At 35.1% G+C, this 25,903-nt stretch overlaps 2 protein-coding genes across 2 annotated transcripts in view; one reads left to right on the top strand and one right to left on the bottom strand.

The window, feature by feature from the left end:
* The window catches only part of LOC140040484 (small ribosomal subunit protein eS26), a 375,295-nt gene that overhangs the window by 340,288 nt on the left and 9,104 nt on the right, over positions 1-25,903 (bottom strand). The gene's annotated exons all lie outside the window — the stretch shown is intronic.
* The window catches only part of LOC140041134 (adhesion G-protein coupled receptor G7-like), a 29,067-nt gene continuing 5,536 nt past the window's right edge, over positions 2,373-25,903 (top strand). Inside the window, exons 1-12 of the mRNA XM_072087551.1 lie at positions 2,373-2,418; positions 8,412-8,534; positions 8,629-8,751; positions 18,058-18,174; positions 18,265-18,525; positions 18,683-18,795; positions 19,393-19,597; positions 23,722-23,823; positions 24,062-24,192; positions 24,286-24,432; positions 24,704-25,061; positions 25,158-25,336. Coding sequence (XP_071943652.1) covers positions 2,373-2,418; positions 8,412-8,534; positions 8,629-8,751; positions 18,058-18,174; positions 18,265-18,525; positions 18,683-18,795; positions 19,393-19,597; positions 23,722-23,823; positions 24,062-24,192; positions 24,286-24,432; positions 24,704-25,061; positions 25,158-25,336 — 1,905 coding nt within the window. The remainder of the gene's footprint in view (positions 2,419-8,411; positions 8,535-8,628; positions 8,752-18,057; positions 18,175-18,264; positions 18,526-18,682; positions 18,796-19,392; positions 19,598-23,721; positions 23,824-24,061; positions 24,193-24,285; positions 24,433-24,703; positions 25,062-25,157; positions 25,337-25,903) is intronic.

The raw sequence follows: 25,903 nt of genomic DNA, 5'->3' as shown, positions 1-25,903 counted from the left end.
TACTTTTCTGAGACCGTCTTTCTTCTAGATTCTCCACAATGGCTAATCTTTCTAGAAGATCTTCATCGGTAATTTTCGGTGTAAGATACGGATTCATTTCACTTCTCAATCTCTCTGGCAAGCCAGTCTTCAATGTTTGGATGAAGGTATTTGTACTAAATCCGCATCATATTTTAGGGTTGATTGATCTTCCTGGGATGCAAAAGTGACCCGTTGACGAAGGCTCATCGCACGCATAACAAAATCCTGTGTTGCTTCAGATTTTCGAAGCGATGCTAGTTCTTGATACAAGTCCATCGTATCTCGTTCCTTATAATGAGCCCTTAGAATTCTTCGCAACTGTGGCAATTTTATATCAATTCTCCCTTCCAGGTAACTTTGTAGCGGCAACCAAAATCTCTCTGGAGGTATACCCTTTTTGGACTGCATCTTCAATTTGCATGGCGAGACTGTTAAAGGTCAGCTTCCTTGCCTGTCCGGGTGCCCCAATCTGTCCACTTAGCTTCAGATCACGTCTGCCCCATGGGAAAGCACCCAAGCCCTTGTTCTCTGGCACTGGTCTCTCACTCCCTGCAGACGTCACCTGATTTACTGCCACTTCGATCTCCTCTCCTGGTGCCTCGAATCCACCAATTATTAGTTCATGCATGCCCGTCTACAGTGCTAGTCCTTTATCCTCCATTGCATCTACCTCATCGCCATCTAAAAATGTATTGATTGCCTTTAAAACAATGTGTTTCGTTTTGTCATCCATTCCTTCTAGCTTAAGATACCGTGCCACTTCTTTTACTTGTTCTACAGTCAGAACGTAAGGTGTACTACGTAACTCTCTCTCTAGAGTTTCTAATTCCATGTTCTTCGCTTTTCTTTTCTTATTCAATTCCTAGAGATGTCCTGGCAGGATCGCCAGATTTTACACAGGTTTCCAGGACATCTCAACACAATAGTTCAACGATATTTTTCCAAAGTGAATTTAGTATCCCCGTACACAATATGAATCAACAAAAACAGCGGATTAACACATCTGTTCTCTTTAATTGTAAACGATCTTATATTCCTTTAATCATCTACTGGATAATCATCCGTTCCTTGTTAATGGTTAACCACGGTTTAATTCTAAATAACTGTTCTTTTTAATTTAACTTTAAACATCTTACGAAAACAACAAAACTAAACAGCAATCCCTTAACAAAAACAGGCCAGCAACCCAATAACACATGTCTCCCTGAACTCTCCCAATTGACCTCTCTCAATTTTTGTTATAGAGGGCCTGATTTTCTAACTCTAGAGGGCCTGGTTTTCTTGCCATGTAACAATAGCACTAAGCCCAAATGTGTTCCTCTATCTCCTCCCAAACCACAAGTCCGATAGTACCCCTATTCGAGCTGGGGCACCTTTTAATTCCCCTTTATCCATTAGTCTATATTATAAAGTCAAATTTGTACGAAAGTGTGTTTTTTAGACCAATTTTTTGCAACTGCCTAACATTGCGTTTGGCAATCCTTTGCATTTCCCCACTACCAAAAATAAAATCGATCAAGGATGCAATACAATATGTGAAAATTGAAGAGTGCCATGGGCAGCAGAGAAATTCTATTAAAGTGCCAAGTAAATCAGGGGAAAGTAAAATATAATTTATTTAATATTTCAGTATTAAATGCTTGTTCCAATAATGCCTGTTTGAGCTGGAGCATCTTTTAATTCCCCTTTATCCATTAGTCTATATTATAAAGTCAAATTCGTCTTGCTACACTGGACAGTTCTCTGAAACATGTAAGTTTAAAAGCAGCACAAAGAGCAGATGGAATTCTATTTACATACCAAGTAAATCAACAGAAAGTAAATTGTAATTTATTTAATATTTCAGTATTAAATGCTTGTACTAATAATGCTTGTCAAAATGGAGCTGGTTGTGTCCAGGTTGCTGGTTCCTGTACTGCTTACACGTGTAGCTGTCCATCGTGCTACACTGGACAGTTCTGTGAAACATGTAAGTTTAAAAGCAGATGGAATTCTATTCACGTATCAAGTAATTCAAGAGAAATTAAAGTATAATTTATTTCCTATTTCAGTATTAGGCCTAAATGCTTGTTCCAATAATGCTTGTCAAAATGGAGCTGCTTGTGTCCAGGTTTCTGGTTCGTGTACTGCATACACGTGTAGCTGTGCTACATGCTACACTGGAACATTCTGTGAAACATGTAAGTTTAAAAACAGCACAAAATGTAGATGAAATAGTATTTAAGAACCAGCTATATCAAGAGAAAGTAAATTGTAATTTATTTAATATTTCAGTATTAAATGCTTGTACTAATAATGCTTGTCAAAATGGAGCTGCTTGCGTCCAGGTTTCTGGTTCCTGTACTGCTTACATGTGTAGCTGTCCGTCCTGCTACACTGGACAGTTCTGTGAAACTTGTAAGTTTAAAATAGCACAAAAAGCAAATGAAATTTTATTCACGTACCAAGTAAATCAAGGGAAAGTAAAACCTATATTATAATAGCACTAAGCCAAAATTTGTCCTTCTATCTCCTCCCAAACCGCAAGTCCGATAGTACCCCTGTTCGAGCTGGGGCACCTTTTAATTCCCCTTTATCCATTAGTCTAAATTATAAAGTCAAATTTGTACGAAAGTGTGTTTTTTAGACCAATTTTTTGCAACTGCCTAACATTGCGTTTGGCAATCCTTTGCATTTCCCCGCTACCAAAATCGATCAAGGATGCAATACAATAGGTGAAAATTGAAGAGTGCCATGGGCAGCAGATGAAATTCTATTCAAGTGCCAAGTAAACCAGGGGAAAGTAAAATATAATTTATTTAATATTTCAGTATTAAATGCTTGTTCCAATAATGCCTGTCAGAATGGAGCTGCTTGTGTCCAGGTTTCTGGTTCCTGTACTGCTTACACGTGTAGCTGTCCATCTTGCTACACTGGACAGTTCTGTGAAACATGTAAGTTTAAAAGCAGCACAAAAAGCAGATGACATTTTATTCACGTACCAAGTAAATCAAGGGACAGTAAAATCTATATTATAATAGCACTAAGCCAAAATTTGTTCCTCTATCTCTTCCGAAACCGCAAGTCCGATAGTACCCCTGTTTGAGCTGGAGCATCTTTTAATTCCCCTTTATCCATTAGTCTATATTATAAAGTCAAATTCGTCTTGCTACACGGACAGTTCTCTGAAACATGTAAGTTTAAAAGCAGCACAAAGAGCAGATGGAATTCTATTTACATACCAAGTAAATCAACAGAAAGTAAATTGTAATTTATTTAATATTTAAGTATTAAATGCTTGTACTAATAATGCTTGTCAAAATGGAGCTGGTTGTGTCCAGGTTGCTGGTTCCTGTACTGCTTACACGTGTAGCTGTCCATCGTGCTACACTGGACAGTGCTGTGAAACATGTAAGTTTAAAAGCAGATGGAATTCTATTCACGTATCAAGTAATTCAAGAGAAATTAAATTATAATTTATTTCCTATTTCAGTATTAAATGCTTGTTCCAATAATGCTTGTCAAAATGGAGCTGCTTGTGTCCAGGTTTCTGGTTCGTGTACTGCATACACGTGTAGCTGTGCTACATGCTACACTGGAACATTCTGTGAAACATGTAAGTTTAAAAACAGCACAAAATGTAGATGAAATAGTATTTAAGAACCAGCTATATCAAGAGAAAGTAAATTGTAATTCATTTAATATTTCAGTATTAAATGCTTGTACTAATAATGCTTGTCAAAATGAAGCTGCTTGCGTCCAGGTTTCTGGTTCCTGTACTGCTTACACGTGTAGCTGTCCGTCCTGCTACACTGGACAGTTCTGTGAAACATGTAAGTTTAAAAGCAGCACAAAAAGCAAATGAAATTTTATTCACGTACCAAGTAAATCAAGGGACAGTAAAATCTATATTATAATAGCACTAAGCCAAAATTGTGTTCCTCTATCTCCTCCCAAAAAACAAGTCCGATAGTACCCCTGTTCGGGCTGGGGCACCTTTTAATTCCCCTTTATCCATTAGTCTATATTATAAAGTCAAATTTGTACGAAAGTGTGTTTTTTAGACCAATTCCTTTGCAACTGCCTAACATTGCGTTTGGCAATCCTTTGCATTTCCCCGCTACCAAAATCGATCAAGGATGCAATACAATAGGTGAAAATTGAAGAGTGCCATGGGCAGCAGATGAAATTCTATTCAAGTGCCAGGTCAATCAGGGGAAAGTAAAATATAATTTATTTAATATTTCAGTATTAAATGCTTGTTCCAATAATGCCTGTCAGAATGGAGCTGCTTGTGTCCAGGTTTCTGGTTCCTGTACTGCTTACACGTGTAGCTGTCCATCCTGCTACACTGGACAGTTCTGTGAAACATGTAAGTTTAAAAGCAGCAGAAAAAGCAGATGACATTTTATTCACGTACCAAGTAAATCAAGGAACAGTAAAATCTATATTATAATAGCAATAAGCCAAAATTTATCCTTCTATCTCCTCCCAAACCGCAAGTCCGATAGTACCCCTGTTTGAGCTGGAGCATCTTTTAATTCCCCTTTATCCATTAGTCTATATTATAAAGTCAAATTTGTACGAAAGTGTGTTTTTTAGACCAATTTCTTTGCCACTGCCTAACATTGCGTTTGGCAATCCTTTGCATTTCCCCGCTACCAAAATCGATCAAGGATGCAATACAATAGGTGAAAATTGAAGAGTGCCATGGCCAGCAGATGAAATTCTATTCAAGTGCCAAATAAATCAGGGGAAAGTAAAATATAATTTATTTAATATTTCAGTATTAAATGCTTGTTCCAATAATGCCTGTCAGAATGGAGCTGCTTGTGTCCAGGTTTCTGGTTCCTGTACTGCTTACACGTGTAGCTGTCCATCCTGCTACACTGGACAGTTCTGTGAAACATGTAAGTTTAAAAGCAGCACAAAAAGCAGATGACATTTTATTCACGTACCAAGTAAATCAAGGGACAGTAAAATCTATATTATAATAGCACTAAGCCAAAATTTGTTCCTCTATCTCCTCCGAAACCGCAAGTCCGATAGTATCCCTGTTTGAGCTGGAGCACCTTTTAATTCCCCTTTATCCATTAGTCTATATTATAAAGTCAAATTCGTCTTGCTACACGGACAGTTCTCTGAAACATGTAAGTTTAAAAGCAGCACAAAGAGCAGATGGAATTCTATTCACATACCAACTAAATCAATAGAAAGTAAATTGTAATTTATTTAATATTTCAGTATTAAATGCTTGTACTAATAATGCTTGTCAAAATGGAGCTGGTTGTGTCCAGGTTGCTGGTTCCTGTACTGCTTACACGTGTAGCTGTCCATCTTGCTACACTGGACAGTTCTGTGAAACATGTAAGTTTAAAAGCAGATGGAATTCTATTCACGTATCAAGTAATTCAAGAGAAATTAAAATATAATTTATTTCCTATTTCAGTATTAAATGCTTGTTCCAATAATGCCTGTCAGAATGGAGCTGCTTGTGTCCAGGTTTCTGGTTCCTGTACTGCTTACACGTGTAGCTGTCCATCCTGCTACACTGGACAGTTCTGTGAAACATGTAAGTTTAAAAGCAGCACAAAAAGCAGATGACATTTTATTCACGTACCAAGTAAATCAAGGGACAGTAAAATCTATATTATAATAGCACTAAGCCAAAATTTGTTCCTCTATCTCCTCCGAAACCGCAAGTCCGATAGTATCCCTGTTTGAGCTGGAGCACCTTTTAATTCCCCTTTATCCATTAGTCTATATTATAAAGTCAAATTCGTCTTGCTACACTGGACAGTTCTCTGAAACATGTAAGTTTAAAAGCAGCACAAAGAGCAGATGGAATTCTATTTACATACCAACTAAATCAATAGAAAGTAAATTGTAATTTATTTAATATTTCAGTATTAAATGCTTGTACTAATAATGCTTGTCAAAATGGAGCTGGTTGTGTCCAGGTTGCTGGTTCCTGTACTGCTTACACGTGTAGCTGTCCATCTTGCTACACTGGACAGTTCTGTGAAACATGTAAGTTTAAAAGCAGATGGAATTCTATTCACGTATCAAGTAATTCAAGAGAAATTAAAATATAATTTATTTCCTATTTCAGTATTAAATGCTTGTTCCAATAATGCTTGTCAAAATGGAGTTGCTTGTGTCCAGGTTTCTGGTTCGTGTACTGCATACACGTGTAGCTGTGCTACATGCTACACTGGAACATTCTGTGAAACATGTAAGTTTAAAAACCGCACAAAATGTAGATGAAATAGTATTTAAGAACCAGCTATATCAAGAGAAAGTAAATTGTAATTTATTTAATATTTCAGTATTAAATGCTTGTACTAATAATGCTTGTCAAAATGGAGCTGCTTGTGTCGAGGTTTCTGGTTCCTGTACTGCTTACACGTGTAGCTGTCCATCCTGCTACACTGGACAGTTCTGTGAAACATGTAAGTTTAAAAGCAGCACAAAAAGCAGATGACATTTTATTCACGTACCAAGTAAATCAAGGGACAGTAAAATCTATATTATAATAGCACTAAGCCAAAATTTGTTCCTCTATCTCTTCCGAAACCGCAAGTCCGATAGTACCCCTGTTTGAGCTGGAGCATCTTTTAATTCTCCTTTATCCATTAGTCTATATTATAAAGTCAAATTCGTCTTGCTACACTGGACAGTTCTCTGAAACATGTAAGTTTAAAAGCAACACAAAGAGCAGATGGAATTCTATTTACATACCAAGTAAATCAACAGAAAGTAAATTGTAATTTATTTAATATTTAAGTATTAAATGCTTGTACTAATAATGCTTGTCAAAATGGAGCTGGTTGTGTCCAGGTTGCTGGTTCCTGTACTGCTTACACGTGTAGCTGTCCATCGTGCTACACTGGACAGTTCTGTGAAACATGTAAGTTTAAAAGCAGATGGAATTCTATTCACGTATCAAGTAATTCAAGAGAAATTAAATTATAATTTATTTCCTATTTCAGTATTAAATGCTTGTTCCAATAATGCTTGTCAAAATGGAGCTGCTTGTGTCCAGGTTTCTGGTTCGTGTACTGCATACACGTGTAGCTGTGCTACATGCTACACTGGAACATTCTGTGAAACATGTAAGTTTAAAAACAGCACAAAATGTAGATGAAATAGTATTTAAGAACCAGCTATATCAAGAGAAAGTAAATTGTAATTTATTTAATATTTCAGTATTAAATTCTTGTACTAATAATGCTTGTCAAAATGGAGCTGCTTGCGTCCAGGTTTCTGGTTCCTGTACTGCTTACACGTGTAGCTGTCCGTCCTGCTACACTGGACAGTTCTGTGAAACATGTAAGTTTAAAAGCAGCACAAAAAGCAAATGAAATTTTATTCACGTACCAAGTAAATCAAGGGACAGTAAAACCTATATTATAATAGCACTAAGCCAAAATTGTGTTCCTCTATCTCCTCCCAAACAACAAGTCCGATAGTACCCCTGTTCGAGCTGGGGCACCTTTTAATTCCCCTTTATCCATTAGTCTATATTATAAAGTCAAATTTGTACGAAAGTGTGTTTTTTAGACCAATTTCTTTGCAACTGCCTAACATTGCGTTTGGCAATCCTTTGCATTTCCCCACTACCAAAATCGATCAAGGATGCAATACAATAGGTGAAAATTGAAGAGTGCCATGGGCAGCAGATGAAATTCTATTCAAGTGCCAAGTAAATCAGGGGAAAGTAAAATATAATTTATTTAATATTTCAGTATTAAATGCTTGTTCCAATAATGCCTGTCAGAATGGAGCTGCTTGTGTCCAGGTTTCTGGTTCCTGTACTGCTTACACGTGTAGCTGTCCATCTTGCTACACTGGACAGTTCTGTGAAACATGTAAGTTTAAAAGCAGCACAAAAAGCAGATGACATTTTATTCACGTACCAAGTAAATCAAGGGACAGTAAAATCTATATTATAATAGCACTAAGCCAAAATTTGTTCCTCTATCTCCTCCCAAACCGCAAGTCCGATAGTATCCCTGTTTGAGCTGGAGCACCTTTTAATTCCCCTTTATCCATTAGTCTATATTATAAAGTCAAATTCGTCTTGCTACACTGGACAGTTCTCTGAAACATGTAAGTTTAAAAGCAGCACAAAGAGCAGATGGAATTCTATTCACATACCAAGTAAATCAACAGAAAGTAAATTGTAATTTATTTAATATTTCAGTATTAAATGCTTGTATTAATAATGCTTGTCAAAATGGAGCTGGTTGTGTCCAGGTTGCTGGTTCCTGTACTGCTTACACGTGTAGCTGTCCATCGTGCTACACTGGACAGTTCTGTGAAACATGTAAGTTTAAAAGCAGATGGAATTCTATTCACGTATCAAGTAATTCAAGAGAAATTAAAATATAATTTATTTCCTATTTCAGTATTAAACGCTTGTTCCAATAATGCTTGTCAAAATGGAGCTGCTTGTGTCCAGGTTTCTGGTTCGTGTACTGCATACACGTGTAGCTGTGCTACATGCTACACTGGAACATTCTGTGAAACATGTAAGTTTAAAAACAGCACAAAATGTAGATGAAATAGTATTTAAGAACCAGCTATATCAAGAGAAAGTAAATTGTAATTCATTTAATATTTCAGTATTAAATGCTTGTACTAATAATGCTTGTCAAAATGAAGCTTCTTGCGTCCAGGTTTCTGGTTCCTGTACTGCTTACACGTGTAGCTGTGCTACATGCTACACTGGACAGTTCTGTGAAACATGTAAGTTTAAAAGCAGCACAAAAAGCAAATGAAATTTTATTCACGTACCAAGTAAATCAAGGGACAGTAAAATCTATATTATAATAGCACTAAGCCAAAATTTGTCCTTCTATCTCCTCCCAAACCGCAAGTCCGATAGTACCCCTGTTCGAGCTGGGGCACCTTTTAATTCCCCTTTATCCATTAGTCTATATTATAAAGTCAAATTTGTACGAAAGTGTGTTTTTTAGACCAATTCCTTTGCAACTGCCTAACATTGCGTTTGGCAATCCTTTGCATTTCCCCGCTACCAAAATCGATCAAGGATGCAATACAATAGGTGAAAATTGAAGAGTGCCATGGGCAGCAGATGAAATTCTATTCAAGTGCCAGGTCAATCAGGGGAAAGTAAAATATAATTTATTTAATATTTCAGTATTAAATGCTTGTTCCAATAATGCCTGTCAGAATGGAGCTGCTTGTGTCCAGGTTTCTGGTTCCTGTACTGCTTACACGTGTAGCTGTCCATCCTGCTACACTGGACAGTTCTGTGAAACATGTAAGTTTGAAAGCAGCAGAAAAAGCAGATTACATTTTATTCACGTACCAAGTAAATCAAGGAACAGTAAAATCTATATTATAATAGCAATAAGCCAAAATTTATCCTTCTATCTCCTCCCAAACCGCAAGTCCGATAGTACCCCTGTTCGAGCTGGGGCACCTTTTAATTCCCCTTTATCCATTAGTCTATATTATAAAGTCAAATTTGTACGAAAGTGTGTTTTTTAGACCAATTTCTTTGCAACTGCCTAACATTGCGTTTGGCAATCCTTTGCATTTCCCCGCTACCAAAATCGATCAAGGATGCAATACAATAGGTGAAAATTGAAGAGTGCCATGGCCAGCAGATGAAATTCTATTCAAGTGCCAAATAAATCAGGGGAAAGTAAAATATAATTTATTTAATATTTCAGTATTAAATGCTTGTTCCAATAATGCCTGTCAGAATGGAGCTGCTTGTGTCCAGGTTTCTGGTTCCTGTACTGCTTACACGTGTAGCTGTCCATCCTGCTACACTGGACAGTTCTGTGAAACATGTAAGTTTAAAAGCAGCACAAAAAGCAGATGACATTTTATTCACGTACCAAGTAAATCAAGGGACAGTAAAATCTATATTATAATAGCACTAAGCCAAAATTTGTTCCTCTATCTCCTCCCAAACCACAAGTCCGATAGTACCCCTGTTCGAGCTGGGGCACCTTTTAATCCCTTTATCCATTATAGTCTATATTATAAAGTCAAATTTGTACGAAAGTGTGTTTTTTAAACCAATTTCTTTGCAACTGCCTAACATTGCGTTTGGCAATCCTTTGCATTTCCCCACTACCAAAATCGATCAAGGATGCAATACAAAAGGTGAAAATTGAAGAGTGCCATGGGCAGCAGATGAAATTCTATTCAAGTGCCAAGTAAATCAGGGGAAAGTAAAATATAATTTATTTAATATTTCAGTATTAAATGCTTGTTCCAATAATGCCTGTCAGAATGGAGCTGCTTGTGTCCAGGTTTCTGGTTCCTGTACTGCTTACACGTGTAGCTGTCCATCCTGCTACACTGGACAGTTCTGTGAAACATGTAAGTTTAAAAGCAGCACAAAAAGCAGATGACATTTTATTCACGTACCAAGCAAAATTTGCTCCTCTATCTCCTCCGAAACCGCAAGTCCGATAGTATCCCTGTTTGAGCTGGAGCATCTTTTAATTCCCCTTTATCCATTAGTCTATATTATAAAGACAAATTCGTCTTGCTACACTGGACAGTTCTCTGAAACATGTAAGTTTAAAGGCAGCACAAAGAGCAGATGGAATTCTATTCACATACCAAGTAAATCAATAGAAAGTAAATTGTAATTTATTTAATATTTCAGTATTAAATGCTTGTACTAATAATGCTTGTCAAAATGGAGCTGGTTGTGTCCAGGTTGCTGGTTCCTGTACTGCTTACACGTGTAGCTGTCCATTTTGCTACACTGGACAGTTCTGTGAAACATGTAAGTTTAAAAGCAGATGGAATTCTATTCACGTATCAAGTAATTCAAGAGAAATTAAAATATAATTTATTTCCTATTTCAGTATTAAATGCTTGTTCCAATAATGCTTGTCAAAATGGAGCTGCTTGTGTCCAGGTTTCTGGTTCGTGTACTGCATACACGTGTAGCTGTGCTACATGCTACACTGGAACATTCTGTGAAACATGTAAGTTTAAAAACAGCACAAAATGTAGATGAAATAGTATTTAAGAACCAGCTATATCAAGAGAAAGTAAATTTTAATTTATTTAATATTTCAGTATTAAATGCTTGTACTAATAATGCTTGTCAGAATGGAGCTGCTTGTGTCCAGGTTTCTGGTTCCTGTACTGCTTACACGTGTAGCTGTCCATCCTGCTACACTGGACAGTTCTGTGAAACATGTAAGTTTAAAAACAGCACAAAAAGCAGATGACATTTTATTCACGTACCAAGTAAATCAAGGGACAGTAAAATCTATATTATAATAGCACTAAGCCAAAATTTGTTCCTCTATCTCCTCTCAAACCACAAGTCCGATAGTACCCCTGTTCGAGCTGGGGCACCTTTTAATTCCCCTTTATCCATTATAGTCTATATTATAAAGTCAAATTTGTACGAAAGTGTGTTTTTTAAACCAATTTCTTTGCAACTGCCTAACATTGCGTTTGGCAATCCTTTGCATTTCCCCACTACCAAAATCGATCAAGGATGCAATACAATATGTGAAAATTGAAGAGTGCCATGGGCAGCAGATGAAATTCTATTCAAGTGCCAAGTAAATCAGGGGAAAGTAAAATATAATTTATTTAATATTTCAGTATTAAATGCTTGTTCCAATAATGCCTGTCAGAATGGAGCTACTTGTGTCCAGGTTTCTGGTTCCTGTACTGCTTACACGTGTAGCTGTCCATCCTGCTACACTGGACAGTTCTGTGAAACATGTAAGTTTAAAAGCAGCACAAAAAGCAGATGACATTTTATTCACGTACCAAGTAAATCAAGGGACAGTAAAATCTATATTATAATAGCACTAAGCCAAAATTTGTTCCTCTATCTCCTCCGAAACCGCAAGTCCGATAGTATCCCTGTTTGAGCTGGAGCATCTTTTAATTCCCCTTTATCCATTAGTCTATATTATAAAGACAAATTCGTCTTGCTACACTGGACAGTTCTCTGAAACATGTAAGTTTAAAAGCAGCACAAAGAGCAGATGGAATTCTATTCACGTACCAAGTAAATCAAGGGACAGTAAAATCTATATTATAATAGCACTAAGCCAAAATTTGTTCCTCTATCTCCTCCCAAACCACAAGTCCGATAGTACCCCTGTTCGAGCTGGGGCACCTTTTAAACCCTTTATCCATTATAGTCTATATTATAAAGTCAAATTTGTACGAAAGTGTGTTTTTTAAACCAATTTCTTTGCAACTGCCTAACATTGCGTTTGGCAATCCTTTGCATTTCCCCACTACCAAAATCGATCAAGGATGCAATACAATAGGTGAAAATTGAAGAGTGCCATGGGCAGCAGATGAAATTCTATTCAAGTGCCAAGTAAATCAGGGGAAAGTAAAATATAATTTATTTAATATTTCAGTATTAAATGCTTGTTCCAATAATGCCTGTCAGAATGGAGCTGCTTGTGTCCAGGTTTCTGGTTCCTGTACTGCTTACACGTGTAGCTGTCCATCCTGCTACACTGGACAGTTCTGTGAAACATGTAAGTTTAAAAGCAGCACAAAAAGCAGATGACATTTTATTCACGTACCAAGCAAAATTTGCTCCTCTATCTCCTCCGAAACCGCAAGTCCGATAGTATCCCTGTTTGAGCTGGAGCATCTTTTAATTCCCCTTTATCCATTAGTCTATATTATAAAGACAAATTCGTCTTGCTACACTGGACAGTTCTCTGAAACATGTAAGTTTAAAGGCAGCACAAAGAGCAGATGGAATTCTATTCACATACCAAGTAAATCAATAGAAAGTAAATTGTAATTTATTTAATATTTCAGTATTAAATGCTTGTACTAATAATGCTTGTCAAAATGGAGCTGGTTGTGTCCAGGTTGCTGGTTCCTGTACTGCTTACACGTGTAGCTGTCCATTTTGCTACACTGGACAGTTCTGTGAAACATGTAAGTTTAAAAGCAGATGGAATTCTATTCACGTATCAAGTAATTCAAGAGAAATTAAAATATAATTTATTTCCTATTTCAGTATTAAATGCTTGTTCCAATAATGCTTGTCAAAATGGAGCTGCTTGTGTCCAGGTTTCTGGTTTGTGTACTGCATACACGTGTAGATGTGCTGCATGCTACACTGGAACATTCTGTGAAACATGTAAGTTTAAAAACAGCACAAAATGTAGATGAAATAGTATTTAAGAACCAGCTATATCAAGAGAAAGTAAATTTTAATTTATTTAATATTTCAGTATTAAATGCTTGTACTAATAATTCTTGTCAAAATGGAGCTGCTTGTGTCCAGGTTTCTGGTTCCTGTACTGCATACACGTGTAGCTGTCCATCCTGCTACACTGGACAGTTCTGTGAAACATGTAAGTTTAAAAGGAGATGGAATTCTATTCACGTATCAAGTAATTAAAGAGAAATTAAAATATAATTTATTTGCTATTTCAGTATTAAATGCTTGTTCCAATAATGCTTGTCAAAATGGAGCTGGTTGTGTCCAGGTTTCTGGTTCTTGTACTTCATACACGTGTAGCTGTCCATCCTGCTACACTGGACAGTTCTGTGAAACATGTAAGTTTAAAAGGAGATGGAATTCTATTCACGTATCAAGTAATTAAAGAGAAATTAAAATATAATTTATTTGCTATTTCAGTATTAAATGCTTGTTCCAATAATGCTTGTCAAAATGGAGCTGATTGTGTCCAGGATTCTGGTTCCTGTACTGCATACACGTGTACCTGTCCGTCTTGCTACACTGGACAGTTCTGTGAAACATGTAAGTTTAAAAGCAGATGGAATTCTATTTACAATTTACAATACACTATTATGTAAGTTTTTCTCTTGGGTCTTTGTGTAATTTTAATGTCTTTAATACTTAATAATATAACTAAAAAAATAATATAAACATAATACTAAATAATACTTCTGTTTATTTAATTATGATATGTTTCTATGGACGGACACAATATAAACAGACAGAAAGTGGTCGACAGGCTACTTGGCCACCAGACCTTTAACTCACTTGACATTTCGTTGACCGGACATTTCGCCAACCGGTCATTTTGTCAACAGGACATTTCATTGACAGAACAATTGGCCGACAGGACACTTTGTCGATTAGATAATTTCCGTATAAAAAAACTGACATGTGAAAACGAGACGTGCAGTCTAATAGTGCGGTTATTGAAAATGAGTGTAGTGATACCGTACCTGACGAAATAAAGAAGAAGTTTTGGCGTGATGTGCTGTCGACAAAAAGTCCTGTCGGTCATACTGTATGTTCAGTTGGCCCAATGTCCAGTTGGCCCAATGTCCAGTTGGCCCAATGTCCAGTTGGCCCAATGTCCAGTTTTGCCCAAAATCATGTAGACGAAATTTCTGGTCGGCGAAATGGCATTCGGCAAAACGTCCGAGTACCCAGTGGCGACCAGGACTGAAATTTTTGTTCGTGGGATATTTGATGTGATACTTTTGTGTAAATTACTATTTGTGTGGATTTTTTGTGCTTGTTAGTTTGCATGATGTTTTCTAAACAGTGTGTGGTTATGGTGATTTTCTATGTGGTATTTACGAGGTAATTAAGTGTTTTGGCAACAGGCTTGAACTTAGGCGATAACCAACATATAGTCAGATTAACGTACAGCAAGGAATTTCTGTTGAATCTTCGATCAAACACACCCGCCTTGGTACCAGATCTACACAATTACCAGATGATTTTTACGGACATACGGACAAGTCAAGAAAAAAAAGCGAGGTAGGAAAGGAAGAAACAAACTTTTTGTTTAATGGAAACCTGGCGGAACGAGAATGTTTCTGATTTATGCATGGATATTGATGGTTTTCAACTCATACATGCAGATAGGACATTACATTCAGAAAAATTATTATAACCAACAATGGTGCAACACCGTTGTTGTGAGGGAGAAGGTATGCAATCCTGACATTGAAATATTTTGCGCATTGTTACGACTATTTGAGTGTGTGATGTATTCCCCAATTGCCAAGACGAGTAGAGCATCTGAAACGCTCTCAAACACCATCCAAAATATAGAAGCCTTGTCTCCCGACGCACCAAACTTTGTTCATCGGTGATTTTAATCAACACAAATTTTCTAGGACTTTTAGGGCATACCAGCAATATATAACACAATAATATATGTCCAACTCGCAAGGTAAATCTTTGCTATGGTACTATTCGTGATATGTATACACCAATTGCTCTCCCGCCTCTTGGAGCGTCGAACCACAATTCCATACGGTTATTTTCTAAGTTCCCTCTAGTTCAACGAGCAAATACAGTGGTTAATACAGTTAAAATTTGGACAGAAGATAGTATTGAAACCCTAAGAGGGTGTTTTGACTGCACTGATTGGCAAGTTTGTTACAATTCGTCGCTGGATCTGGATGAAATCATAGAAGTAATTACCGCGTATATTAATAAGTGTGTTGAAGAAGTAATTCAGACAAATAATGGTATTTTCCAACAACAAGCCATGGATCACTAAAACGGAAATTATTAATAAAGAAACGTTTATTTTTTACCGGAAGTAAATATGAAAATGAAACGGCGCAGATCCGTTTTTAATAGTGGGGGAAACTGTATAAAAATGAAAACATTAGGCTGAGAGCCAGGGTGCCGCCAAGGACCCCTGGGGGTCCAGGGGTCGTTTCAATCGATTTCTGAGCACATAAAAATTCCGCCTGGAAGAAGACAATTATTTTGGGTTACTCACTTTTTAGGCACTGCTCCTGATGCGAACGCAAAATCTAGTCTTAGATACTGTATTTTCTGAAATTACATACGATACATCATGCTTGTCATAGAAGTCTTACTTTCTATTTCATTTTTAACAATTAATGATTTTGCTCTTGAAAAGTGAAGGCGACAATCCCCCAGTAAAAAATATGGGACATGTCCCTACGCCACCACACCCCCCCCCCCCCCACTTCCCAGGATCTGTGCCGGTGTGAAAATGAAATAAACAGGGGATTGAGATATTTGTGTAGCTAAAGCAAATTATAGGAGTAAAATAGAAGCACTCTTTGTAAACTGGAGCTTAAGAAATGCTTGGCAAGGTATAACAATGGCTTCTATAAATTCTAAAAATAGAGTTAGGCAAGAAATACATCTTGATATTGTAACTGTGAGCTTGATGATTTTCATTCAAGAGTTGAAAATCAGGTGTTAATAAATAATGAAATAAGACAGGATCAAGTTCTACAAAATATTGATATTAAAAATAATATAGAAAGATTAATATTGAAAAAAAATAACATAAAAACCCTTTTAAGAAAAATAAATTTTAATAAGAGTTATATGGTCCTGATCAAGTTGAGGGTAAAACGTAATTTTTTTGTTCGGACCAACTCTGTGTTGGTCTAAATTTATGCATGATAACGAAACTATGGAAAAAATCCACTATAATTCCAGTACCCAAAAACAATAGTACTAAGCAACTAAACAGTTAACTATTATTTTCGTGTGTGTGAAAATCATGGGGAAAGTGTAAACCTTGTGTTTTATGAGTATATATATAATATAAAGTTTTTTGTTTTTTTTATATAAAGAAAATGTTATTATGTAGGCCTATCAAACAAGACCATTTTAAAATTATTTTGATGAAAACTTAATTAGGTACAGGAAAAAAAGTGTATTTTTATTTTTGTAAAATGTAGTTATTATACAACATATAAATGTAAATATTTCGAAAAATTTCACAAAAATAAAACCTTTTTTGGACAAACTTTTCCATTAGAACGAATATATGCATCTCCCAAATAATTTGGCACTAGAATTATTTCATTTAATCTAAGCAAAGATATTACTATTTTATTTTCAATGGGTCAAAACATTCACATTGAGGTCAGAGGTCAAAGATGACTTTTAGAAATTTGACAACATGGGTTTTTATAACCAGCATGCTTCATATTCATAAAACACAATGTTTACGCTTTCCACATGTCTGCACATAGGGAACTGGACTATCAGGGCTGTGTCTTATCCCCATTACTTTATATTTTATATACTGACGATTGCCGTAGTACGCAGGACGATTCAGTTTTACTTTAGGTCTACACTTCTTAAGGATGGAAATAATAGTCATGGTCCTGTTTTGAATGCTTTTGATAATTTTTCTGTTGACTCGTATTTTAAGCTGAATATTTCTAAGACGAAGGATATGATTATCGATTTTTGGCGTGAAAGATAGCCCTGAGGTCACAATTTTAAATAACGAACCAGTTGAGATTGTTAACTCTTATACTGTAGGTCCCTTGTCTCAGCTGGGGATTAAATACTGAAACTTTAATAAAAAAGGGAAACCGTAGTTTAAGGAAGCTAAATGAATTTAAATTAAATAAGTGTATTTTAAAAATGTTTTATAACTCATTTGTGGAAAGCGTGACCTTTTCCTTTATATGTTGGTTCTACAATTTAAACCTTAAAGATCGATCTGGATTAGTGAACATTTTAAATGTATGTACCGAATGCTCATTGCGAAATATTTTATCTTTCTGTAATAAAGAAATTTTTGCTAAATGTAAATATAAACTTAAAACAGGAGTCCTATGTGTAGGACAAAACATAAACTAAATTCTTTTTTGCAACTAGTATTAGACGGTTCAATAAAAGTTCCAAATAAATTTGTTCATGGGCCATTTAGTATTAAGAATTATGAAAAGGATTATTAAATAAGTTCATTTGGATCTGATAATGTAATGTGATAAAAAGTTACTTCTATATGATCCAATGTAAGTACCGATATCATCTTACAAACTTGACACTATATTGGATCATATAGAAGTAACTTTTTATCACATATGAAAAGGATCTTTTAGATTTAAGATGTTACGTTTAAATGTGATGGATTTTTGTATTTTTTAATTGATTATTACTATGTATTTTTTTAAATTTATTATTTCAGTCCTTGATGAAATTGCCCCATGCGGGATGAATAAAGAATTTGAATTTGAATACTGTATAACCACATATAGTTTTTCTGTGTTTTGCTACTAACAATAATTAAGCATAATGTGCTGTAGCTGTACAATGGATTTTAATTTCAGTTTCGAGTAACAATACCTGTGATCAATGTCAGAATCGTGGAACCTGTCGTCAATCATCTTGTGATGTGTGTGTGTGTCTACCTGGATTTGAAGGAATGTTCTGTGAAATTCAATCAAGTGAGATTTTTTTCTTGTTGACTACATATAGAGCTACACATAAGACTAGTTAGTGAAACAAAGTAGTAACACTTTTATTTTGGTTTACAGATCCTCCTTATGTTTCAAGATTTCCACTTTCAAATAGAGTGACTTTGTATACTACAGTGTCTCTCTATTGTAAGATTAACAATTCTGTTGATTGGCAATGGTTCAAAGATGATGTTCCTATTACTGATTCTATAAATAAAGAAATGCTTTCAATAATAATGACGTTTGATGCACTGGGTTATTACTGGTGTAGTGGCTCAGGTGTTGGTCCGCATTCCAGCATTATCAGCACCTCTTTTAAAGCTGCTCAAACTATTATCGGTGAGTCATTCATTTATTAGTGGAAAACATCATCCATCTGTTATTATCATTTGCATTTTTTGGGTTTCTCTGGGTTTTATCTATGGATACATTTTATTTGTTATAATACAATAACAGTAATTGAACTTTAGGTTATTAATTGCTATATCGTCTTTAGGAGTGTCAACTTTTCAGGTCACTTTGATATTTCAAGAATTGGAATTTACTGAAAGTTTGCAGAATCCATCTAGCATTGATTATCAAGAGATATCTTCCACTATCACAGCATTTGTAAGTTATTATCGTTTACATTTTGATGACTTAAAAATACAAATACTGTAATACAATTTAAACTCATCTCCTATAATGATTTCAATAATAATAATAATAAATGGGGCTTATAGAGTGCATCATGCAAAGGATCAATGCTAAGAACAAATAATACTAGTAGTTAAAAAGGTGAGTTTTCAGAGCAGCCTTAAAATAAGCGATTGTAGTAGCCTTACGTATAAAGATTGGTAAACCGTTCCGAAGGGCGACAGAGGCCCAAGAAAAGGTACGAAAACCATAATGCTTTGTGGACGGATGGATGGAATGAGCGGGTAGAGACTGTGAAGTAGATCGCAAAGAAACAAAGGAATATATAGTTATAATATAATAAAAGCAGGCAAGGAATTTTGAAGATAAATGTGTTCAATGTGCCATTACAGTTTAAATTATCATTAGGAAACCTTTCCCATACCCTGGCATTCTAAATTTGTGTTCACATTCCCATATTAGTCATTTAACAATAAAATTTTTTTTTTTTCTACCCACCCCTTAGAAAAAAAAATGAAAAAGTTCCACATAAACCCCAATACAATGATACAAACTATGTCTAATTTTTAGTTGAATGACTCGTCATTGCCAAATGATCCTTACATACAAGTGAGAAGTTTGCAAGCAGGTGTCATTGCTGATTTCAACTTCTATGTGTACATGTTAGATGTTTCACCAAAAGATTATATTGATATTTTAATGGAATCACTTGTGCAAGTTGGAACAAATTCAAATGGATATTTTGACGTGAACAGTATCAATATTAAAACTGCTAGTAAAGTAAATGACAATAAATGGTTTTGTTTAGTAGCAAAAGCATGTTTCACTCATCATCCAGTCTCTAAATAGCCCACAAAATGAGTCTAAGTTGAATCATTACTGTACTGTTATTAGGTGATCATTTAGAATAAAATGATCACCTATTGTTATTGTATGAAATCTTTATTTGGTTATCCGCAACGAAGTTGCTGGATAACCCATGTGATTGTACGAAATCATCATCAACATCATCTTTTTATTAGTTATCCGCATTCAGCGGATAACTCCTTGTAACTGTCCTGTTTCATCATCTTTTTAGTTATCCGCTTAGTAGCGGATAACTCCTTGTGATTGTAGTGGATCAATATTTTTTTTTTCTGTATTATTAGTTATCCGCATTCAGCGGATAGCTCCTTGTAACTGTCCCGTTTCTTTTTTTTCACATTATTCTTCGGTCTTTCTCTCTCACTTTTTGTGCAGAGCGTATCTCTTAAACGTGTTAACATAACATTTCATAACTTTGTCGACATAATGGGCATTCACGTGAAGTTGTGCACCTCCTATTTTTGAATGACGTCAGAGTTGCGCAACGTGACTTACGCGCGTTTTTATGAATTTCGCGTTTTAACATAGATCGAAAACCATACAACAATTTAAATTGAAACTTAGCAAAAGTTTAATTTATATCTTGCGTTAACTGTATGTAGAAAGAAAATGGCATGTTTCACAGAAAGTTACGCGCGCACGTGCATTTAAAATTTGAAAATGCGAAAAATCAACTTTCTATGCGTTTCATGTCATTTTAAGCATTAAAAAAATTCCCGAGCGCGAGCAATTTTTTACGCGCGCGCGCGCACGTAGCGGAGAAAGCATATTTTTTCTCATGATTTATGTTTTTTCAGCCTTTTCTAGTCATTTTACCAATTTTTAAACAATTTCGACTTAAAATCATGTCATACGAGCACGTAGAATTGGATAATTTGCCCACGTTTTTGATGAAAAAGTTAAAAAATTCTTCAAAATTATGCCTTTTTTTAAACAGTCGTAATTCCTACAGTGAAAGTTGTTTTTATTACATATTCTGGAAGTTGATGAGTTGTAGATATGGAATCATGCATTGATATGGCGAATCAATCATCGTCATCGTATGGCCACGCGAATATAAAATATAGGATTTTTGTATCTTCCATCATAGCTCATCACATTTAATAGAGCGCATCTCCAATTATCTGTTTTCCATTTTCTCCAAGATTTTAATATTGTCTAGGTCAATCAATTATATTTCGCATGAGTTAAAAATATTTTAATTTTTATGACGTCATCATGTCTAAAAATGAAAATAACGTGGGTCACTTATTTTCATCTTTACAGTAAATTTTAATCTGTTATAGCTCGTCAGAATAAAACGTGATAATCATGATTAAACGTTTTCTGGAAGCTATTGGATTGTAGATACGAATTCATGTAAACATTTTGCCAATCGGATGTTGTGACGTCATCATATGGCCAGTTGAATAAAAAAAGTCGTATTTTCATATTTTGCGTAATAGTTCATCACATTTAAAAGGGTGCGCATCTATATTTTACGTATTCAAATTTCTTCTACCCGTTAATGTGTGGTTGCTGAGATAATGTCCTTCCGAAATTACTATCTTAGTGTTTCATTTTGATACCGTCGCCATGTTAAAAATAGGAATAAACCCGTAATTTCACCTATTCTACACTGTATGTAACATGTATACAGATTATACCGTTTGCACTGTATATACTATATGACACAAAATTTACAGAATTCAGCAATAACAGCATATGATATTCTTCAGTTCAGGTCATAATGCCATAATCTTTTTCCGTGTGCAAAATTCCCACGTATGATGTGCGCGTGGCGTTTGTCGTGCGGATAACTAACTCGTCAAAGTGACGAGTTCAAATCTAGTTCTTATTTCTTTCCCGTGTTTTTGTGAGTCACGTTTCTCTAAAATGTGTAAACATAACATTTCATAACTTTGACAACATGTGGGCATTTACATGAAGTTGTGCACCTCCTATTTTGAATGACGTCAGAGTTGCGCAACGTGACTTACGCGCGATTTTATGATTTTTAATGATTGATCATAGCTTAAAAACCAAGCGTAATTTTTTTTTTACCCTTTATGAAAATTTAAGTCATATCAAGGGCAAACTTTTAGTGCACTTAAAATGGCATGTTTTACAAGTTACGCGCGCACGCGCTTTTAAAATTTCAAAATGCGCAAAATTAATTTCTAATCAACTTTCTACGCTGATCATGACATTTTGAGCATGTCAAAAATTTCCACGCGCCCGCAAATGTTTACGTTACAATTTCGACTTAAAATCACGTCATACGAGCACGTCGAACTGAACAATTTGCGAGCGTTTTTGATGAAAAAGTTCAAAAATTTGTCAAAATTATGCCTTTTTAGTCGCGTGGAAGCGACTCTATAGTTCACTATGTCGGTCGGTTGGTCGGTCTGTCTGTCTGTCTGTCGGTCTGTCTGTCGGTCTGTCTGTCTGTCGGTCTGTCGGTCCGGTATCACTATGCGTTTTATCGCTTTCTGACCTTATCTTGATATCAGTTTAATCTAGCTAGGTCAATTTTTCACAGTATATTCCTTATGGCCAGGAATCAATGTGGTTATGTTTTCACGGTGCGCAATAAAAAATTACGCGGTCTACGCACGATTTAACGAAATCACGTTTGTAATCATATCTTCACAACCATGAATCACAATTAAATAAAATTTGGTACTCATAAATTTCAGGGCATAAATCATCATATGGCAATACAATTACGTGCGTAGCGCATGTAACGCATGCGTACGCGCGCTTAAAATTTTCAAAATTTATTTTCGATGAAATAAGAGTACGTTTCAGGCAATTTTAAGCGTTTACAAAATTGCCATGAGTGCGCATATTTTTGGGCGCGCACTGCGCGTTAAATGTTATTGCGCACTCTTTTTGCCCGATTTCTGTTTTCTTGACTTACTTTTCAACTCGAAATTACGTTATACGAGCACGTCAAAAGTGACAGGCTACGCACGTGTAAATTAAAAAAATATAAATGTTTTTAAACATTTCAAGATTTTTAAACATGTTCAGTAATTTCGGTCAGTATAGTTCACTATGTCGGTCGGTCGGTCTGTCTGTCTGTCGGTCTGTCGGTCTGTCTGTCGGTCTGTCTGTCGGTCTGTCGGTCTGTCTGTCGGTCCGGTATCACTATGCATTGTAGCACGCGACTTAATGGCTGTTGGCCTTGTTTTAAACAGTCGTAGTTTCTAAACTAAACGGTGAAAGTTGTTTTTATTACATATTCTGGAAGTTGATGATTTGTAGATATCGAATAATGTATTAATATGGCTAACCGGACATTGTGATGTCATCGTATGGCCACGCGAATATAAAATTTAGGATTTTTGTATCTTTCGTAATAGGTCATCACATTTAATAGAGCGCATCTTCACTTATCCATTTTCCATTTTCACCCCGATTTAGATATTGTCTAGGTCAATCAACTATCTTTCGCATGAGTTAAAAATATTTTAATTCTTTTGACGTCATCATGCCTAAAAATTTAAATTACAAATGGCATTAATTTCATCTTTACAGTAAATTTTAATCTGTTATAGCTCGTAAGAATAAAATGTGATAATCACGATTAAAACGTTTTCTGGAAGCTATTGGATTTTAGATACGAAATCATGTAAATATTTTGCAAATCGGATGTGGTGACGTCATCATATGGCCAGTTAAATAAAAAAAGTCGTATTTTCATCTTTTGCGTCATAATTCATTAAGAGCGCGCATTAATATTTCACGTATTTAAATTTCTTCTACACGTTAATATGTTGTTGCTGAGATAATTTTCTTCAGAAATTGCTATCTTTGTGGTTTTTTTTTTAAATTTTAATTTCCTTCAAATGATAAAAATGATCACCTATAATTCGTCAAAGTGACGAATTAAATTCTAGTTTCTATAGCAGTTGTTATTGTATTATCTACTGACCATTTGAGAATTTCATCACAAAGTGACTATATCTAATTTAAACTAAAATGTTTAACAATTCCAATATCTACACATTTAGCATGTTAAAAAGTAAGAATGATGACTTGTCTTCACAGAAATGTGCTTTGAAGTTGTATATAATGGTTATACATTTCCTGATACATTAGTTGGGCACACTACTGGGTCAGAAGAAAAGTGTGATGTAACAAAAAAAGATTGTAAGAAAATATTATCCCTTAGTTTTATTTCTTTTACAGTGTTTGTTTTTGCATTTTGATGCAAATACTGTAGCAATACTCTTCACATTTAACATTGTTTAGGCAATGTGTTAAGCAATATTTGTCTTAAAGTAAGAAATATTTATGCCTTATTTTGAATTGTCTATTGAGCTATGCACACCCTGTGTACATCACAGTTTTAGGTCCTGGTTGTTCCAATGTAAACTTCTTGTTTTAGATGGTGAGCCAGCGGCTTATTGGACTTGTATTGGTGATTGGTTAAGTACAGCTATGTGGTATTCTATACCTGAAATATCAAATTGCAGTGGAATTGCAACTGCAGAAGATATACTTGCAAGAATAATAGCTGTAAGTTCATAGTGTTTACATTCTCTAGCAGTGTTATTTTAAAATTGTTTAACACCTTAATTGAATTGATGATTAAAAGAAATTTTTATCTAGATTAATGTAACAGAAAATAATGTTGAGGAAGTAAGTGTCGCAGTCTACAACATAACATTGAGAACTGATGAAATCACCAGCAGTGCACTAGAAAGTACAGCTGTTATTCTGCAGGATATTGTGTCTGTTAATTCTAACTCTACATTGGTTAGTTTTTTGTAGTTATAAAATTAGTTAACAACCAATTAAAAAATAATGAAGAAAACGTATCTTGTCTTCCCTGTTTTCCTACTACAACTTTGAAGTAACATTAAAGCTTTTGTCAATACACAAATTTGTGATAAAGAATCTTATAGAACATATGCTTCCGTAGTACAATTTAAAATCCTCATTATGTCGTTGTACTGCAGTTCAGTAATGGAAAAGTGACATAAGGCTAGAAAACTAAATACATTTCTTTGTTAAAAATCAATATTAGGTGGCATCATCAATGGTTGGTTCAGTAAATAACATGTTTAAAATAGATGAAGATATTGTGATGGAAAGTCAAATGATGTCGCAAGCACCAACAAACATTCTTGTGTCACTAGAAGAACAGATTGGGCAAGTTGGACTACAAGATGGTGTTTACAAAGAAAGTATGGTGAATGTTGCAGTGCTCGGACAGATGTTAAATACTGATGATGTAAGCAGCACTGGATTAGCATATGGGTCAACAGATGGTTTAAACGGTCTGGAAGATGTCACAACTTTACAAGGAAATATGGTGCCTGATGATGTCCAAGTTTCTATTCAATTACCACCGAGTATCACATCAGAAATTATGAATAAAAATGGTCAGTGTTTGTATCTTCATAATTACATGGTCAGTATGTTTCATTAATTTATTTTGATATTTTTTGGCTCAACGTATCTGTTATTATTCAATTTAGGCAGTGATAATTTTCGGGTTGTTGTGATTGCATACAGAAATAGTAGGCTATTTCAATCACCTCAATATGACAGTTCGAAGCGGAGACCCAATGGTCCAGTTATTTCATTCTCAGTACCAGACAAACCAGATTCAATTTCTTTATCTGAGCCACTCACAACCACGTTCATTCCAGCAGAGGTAAATTTTAGTATTATTACTAGAAAAAATATAATGCTTAAAGTATTATTTCATTTCATTTAGGTATATTTATTCATAAAAAGACATCAAAATACAACGGCAGCCAAAAGGCTGAAAAGTAGTATTTTACAAAATTTGATAAAAATATATAAATACATTATGTATAAAAGGTAAAACTAGTTTAAAAAAAAAAAAAAAAAAAAAAAAAAAAAAAAAAAAATAATAATTTACCACATTAAAATTGGTCCACCTGTAAGTTAAAATAGTGCCAGCCTATTCAATATTCATCATTAATGAGTCGGACTAAAAAAGGGACTGGTGAAGATCTAAATCTTTCTTATTTAAACTGATTAAATTAGGAATCCATTTCTGACTTTTAAAGTTTAGGCATACACAGGTGGGTTTGGGTGTTGTTTTTTGTTAAAAATCATTCAATGTTATTTTACATAGCTCATGAAAACTCATGAAACTTAAATATTTCAAAGTTCAAATATTACCTTCTTTTCTCCTTGCTCAAGAGAAAGTAACCCCTAACCAAGGTGTTAATTGTCATATAGTATATAATAA

The sequence above is a fragment of the Antedon mediterranea genome, chromosome 2 (assembly GCF_964355755.1).
Source record: "Antedon mediterranea chromosome 2, ecAntMedi1.1, whole genome shotgun sequence".
NCBI lineage: Eukaryota > Metazoa > Echinodermata > Crinoidea > Comatulida > Antedonidae > Antedon > Antedon mediterranea.
The sequence above is the reverse complement of the archived record's forward strand: the minus strand, read 5'-3'. Positions and strand labels throughout refer to the sequence as shown.